The sequence below is a fragment of the Coenobita brevimanus genome, chromosome 92 (genome assembly GCF_032717465.1).
Source record: "Coenobita brevimanus isolate Jiangsu-jjx chromosome 92, ASM3271746v2, whole genome shotgun sequence".
NCBI lineage: Eukaryota > Metazoa > Arthropoda > Malacostraca > Decapoda > Coenobitidae > Coenobita > Coenobita brevimanus.
This window is the reverse complement of record NC_137045.1, coordinates 17,324,479-17,342,251: the sequence shown is the minus strand read 5'-3', so window position 1 is coordinate 17,342,251 and position 17,773 is coordinate 17,324,479. Positions and strand designations below refer to the sequence as shown.

Here is a 17,773-nt window from a genome sequence, read left to right as displayed (position 1 = left end):
TCAAATGAATGGCAAATTATTGAAAATTTGCATTCTATCTTCAAACCATTCTTTCAGCTCACTGTGGATATGAGCTCAGAATTATGCACTTTTTCGACAGTTATTCCCAATATGTGCACTTTGGAAAGATTTCTTTCCGAAACTGATGAGAAGGATCATGGGGTCAAAACAACTAAAGAGGAACTGCTGCCATCACTTCATAAACGTTTTGTCTCTGAAAATGGACTCCACATTATGAAGGCTCAATTGTACATCTTAGTAACAGCAATGGATCCCAGTTTCAAGCTACAGTTTTTGAGTTCGCGTGAAAGAGGACGAGGAAAGGCATGGCTTTTAGAGGAAATGATGAACTACAAGAAACAAGTTTTGCATGTGGAAACACCAGATGAAAATAAGAATGATAGTGACACTGAAAAACATTCAGGAAATGTTGCAGCTAAATCAGGTAGTGATGAAGAAGATGCCTTTATGGTTTGCTTTAAAGAAATAGCAAGTGGAACTGAAAGCAATATGGAGAATATCTTAAAAAGAAAGATACCTATGGAGAAAGATGTCTCTATAGTTGAGTCAGCTGAAGAAGTTAACAGATATCTACAGTTAGCTGATCGGCTGACTGACCAAAACATTAAAGGTGGCAGAGGCTAACTGGTCCAGCACTGATTGAAGAAGTTTATTTGATGACGTTTGTATGCTCGTGTCAACAAAACTCACATTTAACACATTAATAATAATTCCTATATACAGTACTGTACATGATGATGATGATGGGAGGCATTATACTTCGTCTTAGCTCAAAGGTAGGTGCTTCGTCACTAACCAGTCCATAACAGTTTAACAAATGACTGTATTATGCCCAAGTAGACACAAGGCTGGTCACCCTCCTGTTTTTTGTGCCTGTTGTTACATGTAATACATGCATTGACTGACTGCTTGATTGTCTGCCTGTGTAAAGTGGGGGCAAATGGGGAAAAATGAGGCGAGGAGGGGGACTTCGGGTGAACGTCCAGAACCAAATTCCATTTTTCCCTTAAGTCTAGTTATTTCTATGGCACGGTTTTCTATGGCGTGGGATTGTTCCAGAACCAATTACCAGCACCTTAGGCGACTTGTGCATTTGTAACTCGTATTTCAAACACAGAGATGCACATAAATATACATGGTATAGAGGGAACGGGGATCGTGATGAAAGAAGCCTGACTGATTAAGTGCTCGTAGAGAGGTCGATGATGAGAATGGTTGCTGATACGAGGGCTGTGAGAAGACGATGTGGAGGTCTGTCAGATCATATGATTGTGGTATGCAAGATCAAGCTGAAAAGAGTGAGGTGGATCAGGAGAGAGAGAAGCAGTCAGGGAGAAAGACTGAAAGTTGAGAAGCTGAGGATCAAAGAAATGGCAGATGAATACAGGACCAAAGTAGAGGACGAGTTAGAATAACTGAATTGGAATGAAATGGATCTGGACAGACTGTGGAATGCATATAGGGACTGCTTAGTTAGGAATGCTAAAGCGGTATGTGGTGTGGCAAGAGTAACAACAAAGAAGAAAGGTATGGCATGGTGGGATGAGGAGGTAAAGAGAACAGTGGAGAAAAAAAGAGGAAGAAGTGGCTAAAGTGGTTACAGGATAGCATTTCAATTGAAATAAGAACTGAATATGTTGAGAGCAAGAAGCACGTAAAGAGACTAGTGAAGAGGAAAAAGGAGGAGGTAAATGAGGATCTAGGAAGAAAAATGAATGTGAACTACTCTGAAAATAGAAAGTTATTCTGGAAAGAGGTGCGGAAATGTAGAAGTGAAAGCGGTAAGACATGGGATGGTGTGAAGGACGCAGGTGGTAGATTATTAGCCCGTGGAGATGAAGTAATGACCAGATGGAAAGAATATGCTGAAAACCTGATGAATGGGGATAGAGAGAGAAGAGCAACTGTAAACTTGATTGGTTTTGGGGGTGTGCAGAGAAGGAATGCAGTGCCAGAAGACGTGACACTTGCACAGGTGAAGAGTGCTGTGAAGCACTGAAAAATGGGAAAGCTGCTGGGGTTGATGAGGTGTATGCAGAGATGCTTAAATGTAGTGGAGAAAATGGAATGAAGTGCTTGTTGGAGATATGTAAGAAGGCATGGTTGAGTCAAACTGTGCCTGCAGAGTGGAAAAAGGCTGTGACTGTACCCCTGTACAAAAATATAGGTGACCGAAGTGAGTGTAAGAATTATCGTGGCATATGCTTACTGAGTGTGGTAGGGAAGGTATATGGAAGAATTATTATAAAGAAAGTAAGAGAGATATCAGAAGTCCTAGTGAGTGATGAACAGGGTGGCTTTAGGAGTGGCAAAGGATGTGTGGACCAAATTTTTTGCAGCGAGACAGATAGTAGAGAAGGCTTGTGAGAAGGACCCTAAGGTGTTTATGGCATTCATGGATCTGGAAAAATCATATGACAAAGTGGACAGAGAAGGACTGTGGAAAGTTTTGCGCACGTAAAGGGTAAGCTGTACTAACAAGGCATACGGGCCTGATGCGGTCCTTCCTGTTGTTCTCAAGAACTGTGCTTCTGTGCTTACACCCTGCCTAGGCAAACTCTTTCGCCTTTGTCTGTCAACTTGTACCTTTCCTTCTTGCTGGAAGTTTGCTTTCATTCAGCCAGTCCCAAAGAAGGGTGACCACTCCCAACCCTCCAACTATCGTCCAATTGCTTTAACATCATGTATTTCAAAAGTTTTCAAGTCAATTCTCGATAGAAAAATTTTAAGGCATCTTTCCTATCACAACCTTCTTTCCGATCGTCAGTATGGGTTCCGTCAGGGACGCTCCACTGGCGATCTTCTCACCTACCTTTCAGACTCCTGGTCATCCTCCTTTCAGGACTTTGGCGAAAGCTTTGCCATTGCACTTGACATCTCAAAGGCTTTCGATCGAGTCTGGAATAAATCTTTAATTTCCAAACTGCCCTCCTACGGTTTCTATCCTTCTATCTGTGCCTTCATCGCTAGCTTCCTTTCTGGTCATTCTATAGCCGCTGTTGTAGACGGCCATCGTTCTTCTCCTAGATCTATCAACAGTGGTGTTCCTCAGGGCTCTGTCCTATCACCAACTCTCTTCCTTTTATTCATCAATGATCTTCTAAGCTGTACATCTAACCCTATCCACTCATACGCTGATGACTCCACCTTTCACCTTTCTATTCGGTTCCCGCAACGCCCATCTCAACAGTTACTTCAACAAACAAGGGATGAGGCTATGGCACACCTAATGTCTGACTTGGCTCGTATCTCTGACTGGGGTAAAAATAATATGGTTGTCTTAATGCATCTAAGACTCAGTTCTTACACCTATCAACCTGACAAAATCTTCCACAGGTATACCCACTAATGTTTAATAATATTCAGCTTAATCCTGCATCATCCTTGAACATGCTTGGGGTTTCATTTACTCGGGACTTATCTTGGAAAGATCATATTACATCTCTTGTAAAATCTGCTTCCAAGAGATTGGGTGTGCTAAGCCGACTCCGCTCTTTCTTTACCCCTGCACAATTGTTGACTCTATACAGGGGTTTTATCCGCCCCTGTGTGGAGTACAACTCTCATGTGTGGGGAGGCTCCCCACATACAGCTCTTCTCAATAGGGTGGAGTCAAAGGGTTTTTGTCTCATTAACTCTCCTCCTCTTACTGACTCCCTTCAACCTCTGTCTCTTCGTTGCACTGTTGCATCTTTATCTCTTTTCTATCACTACTTTAATGGTCACTGCTCCTCTGAACTGTCTGCTTGCATTCCTCCACCTCTACGACAGGCGCGTAGCACCCGTCTGGCAGCAAACTCTCATCCCTTTTCTGTCCAACTCTCTAATACAAGAGTTAACCGTTACTCCCAGTCTTTCATTTATGCAACAGGTCAGCTCTGGAACTGTCTCCCTCTGTCTGTATTTCCTGCTGCCTATGATCTCCAGTCTTTCAAACGCAGTGTGTCCAGGCATCTCAAAATGATCGGATCTTGAATTTGGCTCTCTATTGTATTTTGTTTTTCTCTTGGAGGGAATTGTTGCTGCGGGCTCATGGCCTCTGGTTTCTTCTTCCTCGCATAAAAAAAAAAAAAAAAAATGCCATCAAGAGTTTTTATGATGGTAGTGAAGCATGTGTCAGGGTTAATGGGCATCTAAGTGAATGGTTCACAATCAGTGTGGGCATGTGACAGGGTTGTGTGATGTCCCCATGAGTGTTCAATGTATATATCGATGGGGTGATGAGAGAAGTGAAGACACGAGTAATGGAGAGAGGGATGCCATTGGTAATGAATGGTGATGGAAAGAATATCTCAAATTTGTTGTATGCTGATGATGCAGTACTGCTTGCAAGTACCCGACAAGTACTTGGCAGGCTAGTGCAGAGTTTTTCTGATGTCTGTAAGCATCTTTGCTTGAGAGTAAATGTAGAAAAGAGTAAAGTGATGGTTACTGAGAGAGAAGGTGACTCCCAGTGCAATGTAACTGTGAATGGAGAAAGACTGGAATTGGCAAGAGAGTTCAAATACCTGGGTACAGTGATAGAAAAGAGAGGAAAATGTGCAAAACAAGTTGAAAGTAGAGTGACACAAGGAAGAAAAGTAGCTGGTGCAATGAAGGCCTTGATAAGAAACAGAGGCTTGAGTGTTGCAGCTGCACAAGGCTTACATGAAGGAGTGTTAGTGCCAACTTTAAAATATGGATGTGAGACTATGATGTAGCATGAAAATTAAAAGTCAAGAGTAAGAGCAGTGGAGAAGGGACTGCTGGAGAATGTATGTGGAGTACAGAGGGTGGATAGGATGCGAAATAATGTGATTCGTGAAAGATGCGGAGTGAGGAAGTCGGTGGACACCAGAATTGAAGAGAGTGTACTGAGATGGTACAGTCATGTGGGGAGAATGGATAACAATAGAGTGGTGAAGAAGGTATATCTGAGCGAATTCGAATGAGGGAGGAGGCGAGGTAGGAAAAGGAGAAGGTGGAGAGATATGGTGGATGAATGTGTGAGGAGGAGAGGTTTAGAAGTTTGTGAGGCTACGGAACTGACAGGAGACCGAGCTGGCTGGATGAATTTTGTGAGGAGATATGCATGATCAGGGATTTTTGGAACCCCTTTTTAATGTGGCAGCGTCTGGATTGACTCTGTCGGATACGATATGTGAAGCTACAGAACGTGATGAATGTTTTTGGCATATCCGACAGAGCCAGGATTCCAGGGGCTTGAATGATGAGTGAATGGAAGTGTGGCCCATTGGATTGGGCAATTTTGGTCTGTCTGGACATTGCTACTCCTCACCCTGCCCTTGGGTGAGAAAGGAGGTCCTGATGATGATGATGATGATTGTGTTTAAGAATTTACATTGTTTTCAAGATTAAACATACTCAGTAGCTACTATTTTGTGTGAAAAGCTAGATTTATACCGTACCTCTTAAAGCAGGTTATACTGTACCTCTTAAAGCAGGTTGAAATATATCATAATAAATGAAGTAATTTAGAATGAAGTTTATAAGACCCTTTGCTACACTGTAGAATCTGGCCAGATAAAAGAAATATCCGGCCATATACCAGATACTGGAAAACTCCAATATCCGGCCTGGATATCTGGCCGGATCGGATATCCGGTGTAACACGTATATAATACTGCAGAATATTCTATTGTTTTGGGAGGACCAAGAAATATGGATGACAGTGGTCAATGCTGGGAGAAAACTGTTTGTTAACTATTGCTCATGGCTGTGAACAAGCACTGCTAGGCTGCCCCTTCTCACATCCTCACATGTACACAGCCATCCAGTACACAGCTTCACTGACTGCTAAACATATCTGTGAAACATCATCTCTTATGCCAGGACTTTAGTGAAATATGTTAATGTAAGGATGGGCGGAGTTTTATGCGCATGTTCAGTGGCACTGCCACACTAGGCTGGCTGAATGCTGTCTGACTGGCTCCCTCACTCATTCATCTGATACAGTTTCAATGACCAACACACAGACTGCAGCACAAATGATCACACATACAAACACCCTCGTATTACTGTGTAGTGAATGTGCATACAAGCATATTCTCTACACAACTCATTCACACTGCTGCATATCCTCTACACAACTCACTTGCCTGACACAGCTTCAATGACCATCACACCAACTGCAGCATCTTAATCACACACTCACACACCCTCGCATTAATGTGTAGAGAATGTGCATACTTATGTATTCATGGTCTCAACACATCCTTTACACACTTCCAGGTCAAGACTGAGAAAGTATTCACCACTCATGATAGGTCATGCATTCAATCGATGTCACCGCTCAGTGCATTTTTCCCCCCTCCCCTGTACTGTATCTATAAATTTGGATATCTAAAGCCACCTTGCGGACAGTTGAATTCAAGGATGTTGATTCCGTGAATGTTAAGGCATTGGTGTACTGCATTTAACAGAAAAAAATGAAAAACACACACATTTATATTAACATCGTACAAGTCTCTTACTGCATTCCCCTCCTAAACCAGATATCTGTGTTGAAAGTAAACCAATGTGAAAACAGTGAGTCTCCCAGCACAGGGTGCAACAAAAAAGAATAGGAGTACTATGCAACAGTCACAAATACATACAGTAACAATGTATTCAAAAGTTTAGTATCAAAGGAGGTATAACTGTACAATAACTTTCATGACAGTTTGGAAAAAAAAGGGCAGAAGGCAGATCACAAAAACAATTACTGGCACCCCATTTTACATACAAACAATGACTGTAGGTGGCAATTATCATCCACTCACTTGATGTCGTGCTGCCTACTTCTTCCTTTACTTTTATCATTTTTATTTGTGTCTGTCTTCTTCTCTTCCTATATCTTCATCTTTCCAGTCACTTTTTATTATTCTTTTTTTCCACTTAACCCCTTAACCGCGGGGCGTCACTTTCGTGATGCTTGGGAGCAAGGGATCATACTGCGGGGCGTCGCTTTTGTGATTCTGTGTTATTTTGAATTCACCCGGGCTTCCAAGTGAGGGCTTGTATCATCTATCAGTACTGCCAATGTCCAACACTAGTCAGCACTCCTAATCTCATCTGTACTCCCATCCATTGTTGACAATTTAGCCATTTCTCCCCATTCTTGACTCCCCTCCCTACCCCCCGTCCATTACCCTATCCTCTCGCCTGCCCGGCCGTGCTACAGCTAAGTAAATCTTCCCTGGAATTTTTCACTGATTTCATCCATTGAAATAAGCCCTATGTCCTATTCTTATACCAAATAATATATACAAGAAAGAAATAAGGTAAGTAAGAGTGCCATACACCTGGAATTGGCTAATTATCACCTGACAACACCTCACGTGCACTCGTTCGCTAATTTTCGCTGTTTTTTTCCCCTTGAAATATGCAGTATAATCTATTTTCGTAATAAATATACATGTAAGGAGGGAAGGGAGAAGCCTAAGTGATATTTACATTCACCTGGAACTACCTAATTTATAATGTATTGTCTAGTTTTCCTGCCAATCATTTGTGCTATACATAGCTGTTTCAAGAGCTAACATTGGTAGCACTGAATATCCCCTAAGTAGGCCTCTACCACGGCCCTCCCTTATCAGTTTACTCTCATCTTCAGAAGTAGAGGTACGTCTGTTTCTTCTTGCTGACTTCAGGGACTTTTTCAACCCCATGCAAAGGGCCCTGTGACCTTTAACCCCTACTAAACCTCGTGTGGAAAGAGGTAAAGGGCTGACAATTGATAAAAGAGTGACTACAATCTTTCTATTGAGTAAAACAGTGCAAGTGGAATTGTAAATAATGTGTAAACAGCAAGTGAAAGTAATGAATGTAAATATACGTGAACAATGGAAAATAGTTTTATAAGTTACTTCAAGTGACAGTGCATAACACAGTGTAAATAAAATGGAAATGTAAATAACGTAAATAAAATAGAGAACGTAAATAGAAATGTAAATGAGTAGTATTATAAGAATACGAGTATATATCCTAGGAGTAATGAAAGTGAAAGTTTCACTCTAGCATGTCTGAATACTATGAGTTATGAGAGTGAAGATGAAAGTGACATTCACTCTCAATGCTAGTATACAGGACGAGAAAGTGAATGTTACGTATTTTACTGAAAGAAATTGAATCCCTACAGTGACAATAAACTAATACTACTGAAGGAAACTTATGGATAAAGACTGTAGATATATATAAGTGTTATATAGTAATAGAAATAAAAAGTGTGAGGTGTTTTATGAATAATAAATGACAGAGTACCAAGAGCGAACTAGTGCCAGTGCAACGGTCAGACGCGCTTGTAATTTTCATTGCTTTCACAGTGGGTTTTTTTTTGGAGTATGGATCCCAAACTACTTGAAAATCATAGAGTAGTGTTTATAGTGTTAATATCTGGCTGTGGTAATCATATTACGGGTTGTCGGGAAGTGTAAAGTGGAGACTTCGTTACCCAACTTCAGAGGTCTCCAAAAGTCCTACGGTAACCGACGAAGGCTCAACAAACATTCCAGGAGAAAGCTGAAGGTATGTGCCATAAGCATATGTAATTTTAATATTCTAGGACTAATAACTGATTTTAGGCAAATATTTTTTGAGAGTCTGTCGGAGCCCGAATAACCCCGCGGCACACGCAAAACATCGGTAAACATGCCCGCGGTGTAGGGGTTAAGGTGGCTCTACAGTAAGTGAGAAGCCTAATGGTTTCCAGTAGCCCAGAAAACCACTTACAATGCTGGGTGGGCACAAAATAACTAAAAAGTAGGGTGAAGTGAAGCTGACTACTATTAACCAGACGAAGACACAAATGCAGCATACATCCAGGAACCAAACTTCTACACTCTTCCCCACACCTCACTTTGGTGAGGTGCTGAGGTCCTGTCTCTCGCATGTGAACATCAATTTAATGCACTGGAGAGCCCCGCAGGGGCGACTGCTTGCCAGTAGTTGACAGATCTGCTCAGTTGGACAGGGGTTACTCAACAACAAAATGTAAATAATGCTCTGGAGCATTTTGATTTTACACAGAGCAAAAGACTTTATGTTCCAATTAGACTAATCATGATTCCACTGCACAGGTCTGCTGTCCTATATTAAAGAAAATGGAGAGAACACTTCAAGGAATTGTTGAACATAGAGGATGGAAGTAATGCGAGTATAAGTGGCTGGGGAATGGCTGGGAGAAGGAAGGAGGTGAGAAGACAGGAAGAAATCAGTAGGATTGATGTTGTGGAAGCAATGAAGAAAGTTAAATTGGGGAAAGCCCCAGGAATTGATGGAGTGTGTGGTGAAATGCGAAGCGTGGGGGAGAGATAATAGTAGAATGGATGTGGAAGATGTGTAGATTGGCCTAGGAGGAAGGTAGAGTCCCGGAGGATTGGAAGTCAGGTATAATTATTCCCTTGTACAAAGGAAAAGGGGAAAAAGAAGCATGTGGTAATCATAGGGGCATTTGTCTTCTTAGTACAATAGGAAAAGTGTATGGTAGGATACTTATTGACAGAGTTAGAGAAAGAACAGAGGAATTAGTTGGAGAAGAACAGGGAGGCTTTAAGAAGGGAAGTGGTTGTGTAGATCAGATATTCATTCTTAGATCTTTAGAGGAAAAGTTTCTAGAGAAGGGAAAGAAGTTGTATGCGGCCTTCATGGATTTGGAGAAAGCATATGACAGGGTGGATAGACAAGGATTGTGGAAAGTATTAAGAATATATGGAGTAGATGGGAAGTTGTTGAATGCTGTGAAGAGTATGTATGATGGTGCGAAGGCTGCAGTGCGTGTGGATGGTGAACTAAGTGAATTTTTCTCTTTGAAGGTTGGGTTGAAACAGGGATGTGTCATGTCTCCATGGTTGTTCAATTTGTACATGGATGAGGTAATAAAAAAGGTACAAGGTAGAGTAGTGGACATTGGGGTGGCCCTGGTGAGAGAGGATAGTGTGTGGAAACTCCCTGTACTGTTGTTTGCAGATGATACTGTGTTGTTGAGTGAAGACGAAGGGGAGCTGCAAGGTGGATGAGTTTGGGAGAGTGTGTAAGAAACGGAATCTAAAGGTGAATGTAGGGAAGAGTAAAGTGATGGTCTTTGAGGGATGTGAAATCAGTGAATGTACAGTGACGTTGGATGGTGAGGAATTCGAAAATGTGACTACGTTTAAGTACTTGGGTAGTGTGATGATTAAGGATGGAGGTTTGGAGGTGCAGTGCTTGAAAGGGTACAGCAGGGAAGAAAGGTTGCTGGTTCCTTGAAAGCAGTGATAAGAAACAGGGAAGTGAGCATGGAAGTGGAAAAGTTACTACATGACAATATTGTGATACCAACTCTAACGTACGGAAGTGAAGCTTGGACGTTGTTGGAAGGACGCAAGTCAAGAGTGAGAGCAGTGGAAATGAGTTATTTAAGAGGAGCCCGTGAAGCCACATGGAGAGACAGGCTGACGAATGAGGATATAAAGGAGCATTGTGGTGTGGATGTGGATGTGATAGGAAGCGTTATGAGGAACACACTGAGGTGGTTTGGCCATGTGGAGAGGATGGAGGGTGAAAGACTGACGAAGAGAGTGTACGTGAGTGAGGTGGAGGGGGGAAGAGGGAGGGGGAGGCCGAGGATGAGATGGAGGGATGGGGTGGAGAGGTATATGAGAGAGGGGGGTGTGAGTTGGGAGCAGGGCAGTGAAATGGAGGGGGACAGGGCGACGTGAAGGCGATTTGTTTGTGGCCACCCCAAACGGGATTGAGGCGTCTGGCAATAGATAGATAGTCTGGTAGTGAAAACTTGCCTATACTGTGCTTCTGCTTTAATCAGATTGTTTGTTGGTTTGTTTGTTTTTCCAGATAGTTCAATGTATGTAACGCTTATGAATGATATTACCTAACCAAAAACACTTACCTGATTACTTTTGAGGCTTTCACCTTCAACAGCATTCTAACGAAAGCCACACGCACATTAACACCCGGATCATCAAACACTTCCCCTACGCGAGGCAACACATCAGTAAGGAAAGGCACAGCATCTCTGGAGTCCAACAATGAAGTTAAACCCTGGAAAAGAGGATACTTTCAACATTATCATCTTGACCTCTTCTTCCTACTCAGTGGTGAGGTGAGGTGGGGTAAAGAATCCAAGAAAAGAAGGAAGGAAGGAAGGAATAATAAACAACTAGCACCAAGCCACAAAAGGGATATAAAGTTGACCCACTCTAAACCGTATCGATTTGGGGGAAGCCAAATCTAATAAATCCAAAAATCTGGTAAGTTCCATTGTCCACCCCTAAAGTGAGATTTCAAGCACATAATGAAAAACAAATGAATGAAACAGCACATTCAAGTACTAAAATGAAAACTATACCCATTTTACACTTTGTCCATAATTCACACCCCTGATACAGCATGACTTCATGAATAGCCCAAGTAGGTGAGAAAAACTGCTGCCAGCATTGGTAACTGCATTCTGAGCCACCCTGCATGTGGAAGACTATCAGTATGCCTGTTACATGCACCATGTAATGGATAGTATACAATATGTGAAAAAAAAGGTCCAAATGGGCCAACAATTGCATGGCAGGTCTGTGTGTGTTTCCACTCACCAGATGGTATCTGATATGTATAACAGTTTGTTCGGGGACCCACAGTGTTTGTTAAATCCAATACCCGGTCTAGTGGAGTGCAGTAAGGTGGGGGTCTATTGTATTGGCACTAAAGTTTCATTACATTTATAAAGACTCCAACATGCCTGTATATACTGGTCTTGCTCATTTAATGACACCTCTCCATGCAATCCTCAAGCATTCCCTCAACAGGTTCACTTCTAGGTAGCAGGCCCAAAGTTGTCTGGCCACATGCCCTTGCTGGCACCAAACCTTGTGACATAGTGGGATACGTTGTTTTATGTAAATGCATGCTGAGTAATGCATGAGATAGTTAGAGAAATGTGTTTGGGAGAGTGTGCTGGTCTACTCTCCATGTTAGTGTCACACTGAAAAGGTCAGCAAAAGAGGATGGTCAGGATATTCTGATGACTAGTGAAACAGGTGCTCCAGCTCTTCCCATCACCAGCATTCCCATCTCCCTCGGGCATACCACTCTGATCAGCTGGGGCCACAGCCTACTCCCTGTAACACTGAGAATTTCAATACAGTCAACCCTCAACCCACAACGTCCATCTCAGCAATTACTTCAACAAACAAGAGATGAGGCTATGGCACACCTAATGTCAGACTTGGCTCAAATCTCCAACTGGGGTAAAAATAATCTTGTTGTTTTTAACCCTAGATTAGCAAGGTCAGGATTTGTACATGAGTGGCAAGGTGGTACCTGATTCAGTAACAACTTTGAAAAATGAAAATAAATATGAAAATGATACAGATTTTAATTACAAAATCTTTTCAAGGTAATGCAATGTATTTGCAAGAGTTCTAACCTAAAACTACTGACAAAGAAAAATATAATTTTTATGAAATAAATAATGGGCAACTATGTAGCACCAGTGGGAGCATCGGACTCATCCCAGGGCACTGTTACACATCCACTTCTGCCTCCTCTACTCCCCCCCCCCATATTGAATGTTTCTGCTGATTACCTTCTGTACACTCTTTTGGCTGCAAAATAACACACATAAATGCATAATTATATTAACTAGTAAGCGTATGCAGCCTCAACCTCACGTTAGTTGCAAGGTGGTATCGAAAAATGGACCAATAAGCATAAAACCGAAATTTTACACGGCAGCAAAACCTACCCACCATGCACGACCACAGCAGACCTTGAACTGAGAATACTGGGGAGGGTGGCCACAGATGCCCATAGGTGGCGGCATGGTAAAGCTGAATAGGCCTATGGTACCGACTTTGGCGCCAACTTGCTAATCTAGGGTTAATGCATCAAAGACTCAGTTTTTACACCTATCAACCCGACAAAATTTGTTTGTGGCCACCCCAGACGGGATTGAGGCGTCTGGCAATAGACAGAACCCAACATAATCTTCCACAGGTGAACCCACTAATGTTTAATAATAATCAGCTTAATCCTGCATCATCCCTGAACATGCTTGCGGTTTCATTCACTCGGGACTTATCTTGGAAAGATCATATTACATCTCTTGTAAAAAATGCTTCCAAGAGATTGGGTGTGTTAAGTAAACTCCATTCCCTTTTTACCCCTGCACAACTGATGACTCTATATACGGGTTTTATCCACCCCTGTGTAGAGTACAACTCACATGTGTGGGGAGGCTTCCCACATACAGCTCTTCTCAACAGGGTGAAGTCAAAGGCTTTTCGTCTCATTAACTCTCCTCCTCTTACTGGCTCCCTTCAACTTCTGTCTCTTCGCCGCATTGTTGCATCTTTATCTCTTTTCTCTCGCTACTTCAATGGTCACTGCTCCTCTGAACTGTCTCCATGCATTCCTCGACCTCTACAACGGAAGCGTAGCACCCGTCTAGCAGCAAACTCTCATCCCTTTTCTGTCAAACGCTCCAATGCGAGAATTAACCATTACTTTCAGTTCTTCATTTATGCAACAGGTCAACTCTGGAACTGTCTCCCTCTGTCTGTATTTCCTGCTAGCTATGATCTCCAGTCTTTCAAACACAGTGCATCCAGGCATCTCGAAATGATTGGATCTTGAATTTGGCTCTCCCTTGTATTTTGTTTTTCACTTGGAAGGAACAGTTCTTGCGGGCTCATAGTCTTTGGTTCCTTCTTCCTAGCATTAAAATATATATATATATATATATATATATCCATTGTAATTCAGCCAAGCCCTACGCCAAATAAAGTGAAGAGCCGGGGATGGAAGGAGGGCAGGGAGAGCTGTGTGCACCACCACATCTGGTTCAGACAAGCCATTTCAAACCTAGGGAGGGCATGGAGTGTTCACACTAGCGAATCGATGGCTGTTGGATTGTGGGAATTTTCCCCCATTTCTTTTGTTCGGTAGCAAATTGTTGGTTATCGATGTGTCGGAAATTGGGGTATGAGTGTAAAGTGTAAAATTTTTGCATGTCAACTAAATTCTACTCCCTTTTTTTGCATTTTGTTTTGCATATACCTGTACTGCTTTTATGTAGTATGATAAAGTACAATTATTAAGCTTCAAAACAAGACCAAACTGAGCTCCCTCCGACCAGTAGTAGTAAAACATCTCTACCAGGGTGGGTCAAAAATTTAAAATTCAACAAAATATGGCTATTTTGATGCCCTATAATATGTTTTCACATGAAATAATTGTATTTTTTAAATTGAGTCAGTGATACTCCAGCAACTTTCAATTTAGTCTTTATGGTACTGACGCTCCAAGCATTCAGTGATTACCGGTGATTGGCAATCTATAAATGATAACCCATTGTTTTGCATTTCGTTTACCAACTACATGAACTGGTACTGGTTTACAGTTTTGAATTTTGCATGAGTTTGCATATTTTACTGGAATCATGGCCAGTTGCGGCACATGAGAAAGCACGAAAGGCTCTGTTTTCGGCTCATCACACAGTCTTCTGGCAAATCAGTTGCCCACTAGCTGTGATGTCATAAGGGCATATTTGCAACATAAATCCACAAATCCGTCACTGAGCACCCAAGCCTACATGGAAACTGTTGCACTTGAAGTAGCAGGAATTTCCGAGAAAGCTTCCATCTCAAATATTGATTACACCAGTGTTGTTATTCGTGTGAAATGCCTGATGGCAAAGACACAGGAGCTTAGGAAATATTCAGTGAGCAAAAGGACTTCCAACACCAACACAGAGAAACTCGCCAGCTTTGACGCCTTATTTGACATTAAGGGTTGCAAATGTTTCAAAAACTTCAATGCACGTGAGAGGTCTGAGTGTCAGTGCGCTACAGCAGACAAGATATCGCCTGAGGAGTGGCCTTGCTGGGTTGACCAAAACAGCTGCTGAAAAATGTATATTGGTGGAATAGACCGGAAGAAGACAGCATAAAATAAGCGTGCAACAAATAGAGTGATGAAAAGGAAGCTCTATGAAGAGTCAACTAGAGATACTAATCAAAATAATGAAGATATATTGACAGCATGTATCGACAAAAGTGCCTGTGATGAACAATTTGATCAATATGTTGATGATGATACTGCAGAAGCAGATGGAAGCAAACAGTCAGAACAGATTAATCTACCCTGAGCTGAGTTGGGTAGCTGATCAATGTCAAGCATGCAATAGAGACATCTCCTCCACTGTGAATGCAGCACTGAAAGATATGAATATTCTTTGTGAGGAAAATAAAGTTGATCCCCGTAAACTACGCCGTCAGAGAAAATACTGGAGAGATGTCTCATTGCAACAGCATAAAAATGACTTGAAGATCGTTTGCATCGGTTTCGATGGAAAAATTGGCCAGACGCTCAAGAAAACCCCAGATGGTCAGAGGATTGGGAAGGAAGATCAATACTCAGAAGTTGCTTTTCCTGACGTCGTTAACATCGACCACATTTCTCCTGAAAGTGGAAGAGCAGCAGATATTGCCAAGAAGTCATGTCTGTCATTCGAGAAACAGATTCAGTAGATTCGTTGTAAGTTATCGTCTGTGATGGGACAAATGTCAATACTGTACCATGCATGTCTGTCAGTGCAACTGCCAAGTGGAGATACTAATAAACATGTGGGACCACCTGCACAACCAGGACCGCTAAATCATGCCAGGTGACTTACGAAAGCTAATCGCGTACTGTGACTTTACATGTCAAAGGGGCAACCATAACCAACCCAAAAATGTCTCGTTTCATTCACTGTGAACTGCTGTGCTCCTGTGCCATTCAGGGTGAAAGTCAACAGCTTGTGTCAGGATGGAGCCAAAAATTTCTTCTTCATGGTGGAGCTCCTTCAAAAGCTGTCATTGGACGATCAGGCGATCATCCTCCCTGTGCTTGCTAATAACAGCTACAGAAGTCACCCAGAGAACGTCCTGTTGTCAGCTGTTGCTGAAGAAGATGTTGGCGTATGCTTGGGGATCAAGTTGATGAAACAAGCACAGATGAATGAGAATGATGACCAAGCCTCAGTTAGAATATTTGAAATTTTGGCACTGAAGATAAACTTCGATGCTAAGAAGTATGCTGAGCTGGTAGAGCGTTCTTCTGCTACAGTTCCTCCATTGCTAAAGAACAGACTTGACCAAATGGACAAAAGCCAACCCATCGTACTGGATGTGTAACCTTGCCATTGCCAAGGAATGAAACACAGCATCAAGGACGTCACATCCACCACAAGTAAAGTATCTGGGCATGAATCACATCATGGTATGCTCGTCTAATGTAAGCGATCTCACAGCTTGTTCCCGAAGCGTGAAAGTAAACAAGACTTTTGATGCGTTCAATTGTTCATGCCATTTCTACTGTTCTTCTTCTTTTTCATGAAATAATGCCTTTCATACGATCTGAATACATTTATTTCAACTGTTACTTCTATTTTTAAAATTGAAATTTAACACAGAAATTGCATTTTAGTTCAACCAAAAAAATGGCATGTGTTTCTAAGTTTTTTGATAAATAACTTTATTTTTAGATCCAAGTTGCTGGAATGGGCATGCATATATTGAAACATTTTTTTCACAGTGTTGCTGTCATTGCAAAGGAGCACCATCCTGACTATGTTTCAACCTGGCAACTCTAAGCTGATTCCTTTTCGACCCACCCTAATCTCTACACTACCATTTGCACAGTGCTTCAGTTTAAGTCACGTGCCACATCAATTTTTTACGAGCTTATGATTTGGTGCTGGTTGCAGAGAATGAAAGGGACGTGGAAGAAAGATTCAAGAAGTGGAGAGACGGTATGGGGCACATGGACTTAAGAGTAAATGCAGATAAAACAAAAGTGATGGTATCTAGGGCTGAGGCCAGTACTGTCAAAGAAAAAGGAGAGTGGCCATGTGCGATGACGCAAGGGTGTGGGAAGTAATTCCATCTTGTGAAGTGTTTGTTATAAGTGGGTGGATAAGTGATGTAGTGGTATTAGAGGTAGATTGCGAGATAATGCTGATTTCACGTGTGCAATGTATCGGGGAGAGCAGGTGGAGATTGCCAGGCATCAAAGGATTGAACTTGCTGGTGAGTATCTTGGGTATGTGGAAAAGTTTTGTTATTTGGGAGACATGTTATGTGCTGGAGGTGGGGAAGGAGCTAGCTCTGTGGCTAGAGTGAGGAGTGGTTGGAAGAAGTTAAGGGAGCTGTTGCCTCTCCTGACACTTAAGAGGGGTCTTCCTCCATGCTAAGTGATCTTTGTATGCAGCATGTGTTTAGAAGTGTAATGCTGTATGGTTGTGGCACATGGGCAGTAAAGGAAGAGGATATTCGCAGGCTCAAACATACAGAGATGGCAATTATTAGGTGGATGTGCAGTGAGACCTTGAGTGCAAAGGTCTGGGGGGGATAGGTTTACGTTGGAAGAGCTGAGAGGTACAATGGGACTGGAGTGTATTGGTGCTGTGATGAGGAGAAGTAGATTGAGATGGTCTGGGCATGTGGAGAGGATGGGGGATGATAATTTGGTGCAGAAAGTGAGAATTGTTAATGCTGGGGGTTGGGCAGTGAGAAGAAGACTGAAAAAGATCTGGGAAGAGGCCACTGAGTGTGACCTCAAGGTTAAGGGATTAAATAGGGAAGCTGCCAGAGTTCGAACAGCATGGAAAGCCGCCATTAGGTGACCAAGGCCGATGCATGCAAGCATGTTGGGGCCTTCAAAAACGAAAACACCCCTGATGATAAAGGGTTAACACGTTTATCCAGTATTAGTAATAACAAGGCACATGAGTAAAGAAAAT

At 42.2% G+C, this 17,773-nt stretch overlaps 1 protein-coding gene across 1 annotated transcript in view; it reads right to left on the bottom strand.

Moving 5' to 3' along the window:
• Positions 1-17,773, bottom strand: part of LOC145412106 (condensin-2 complex subunit G2-like) — a 346,602-nt gene that overhangs the window by 221,072 nt on the left and 107,757 nt on the right. Inside the window, exon 9 of the mRNA XM_080282023.1 lies at positions 10,886-11,037. Coding sequence (XP_080138149.1) covers positions 10,886-11,037 — 152 coding nt within the window. The remainder of the gene's footprint in view (positions 1-10,885; positions 11,038-17,773) is intronic.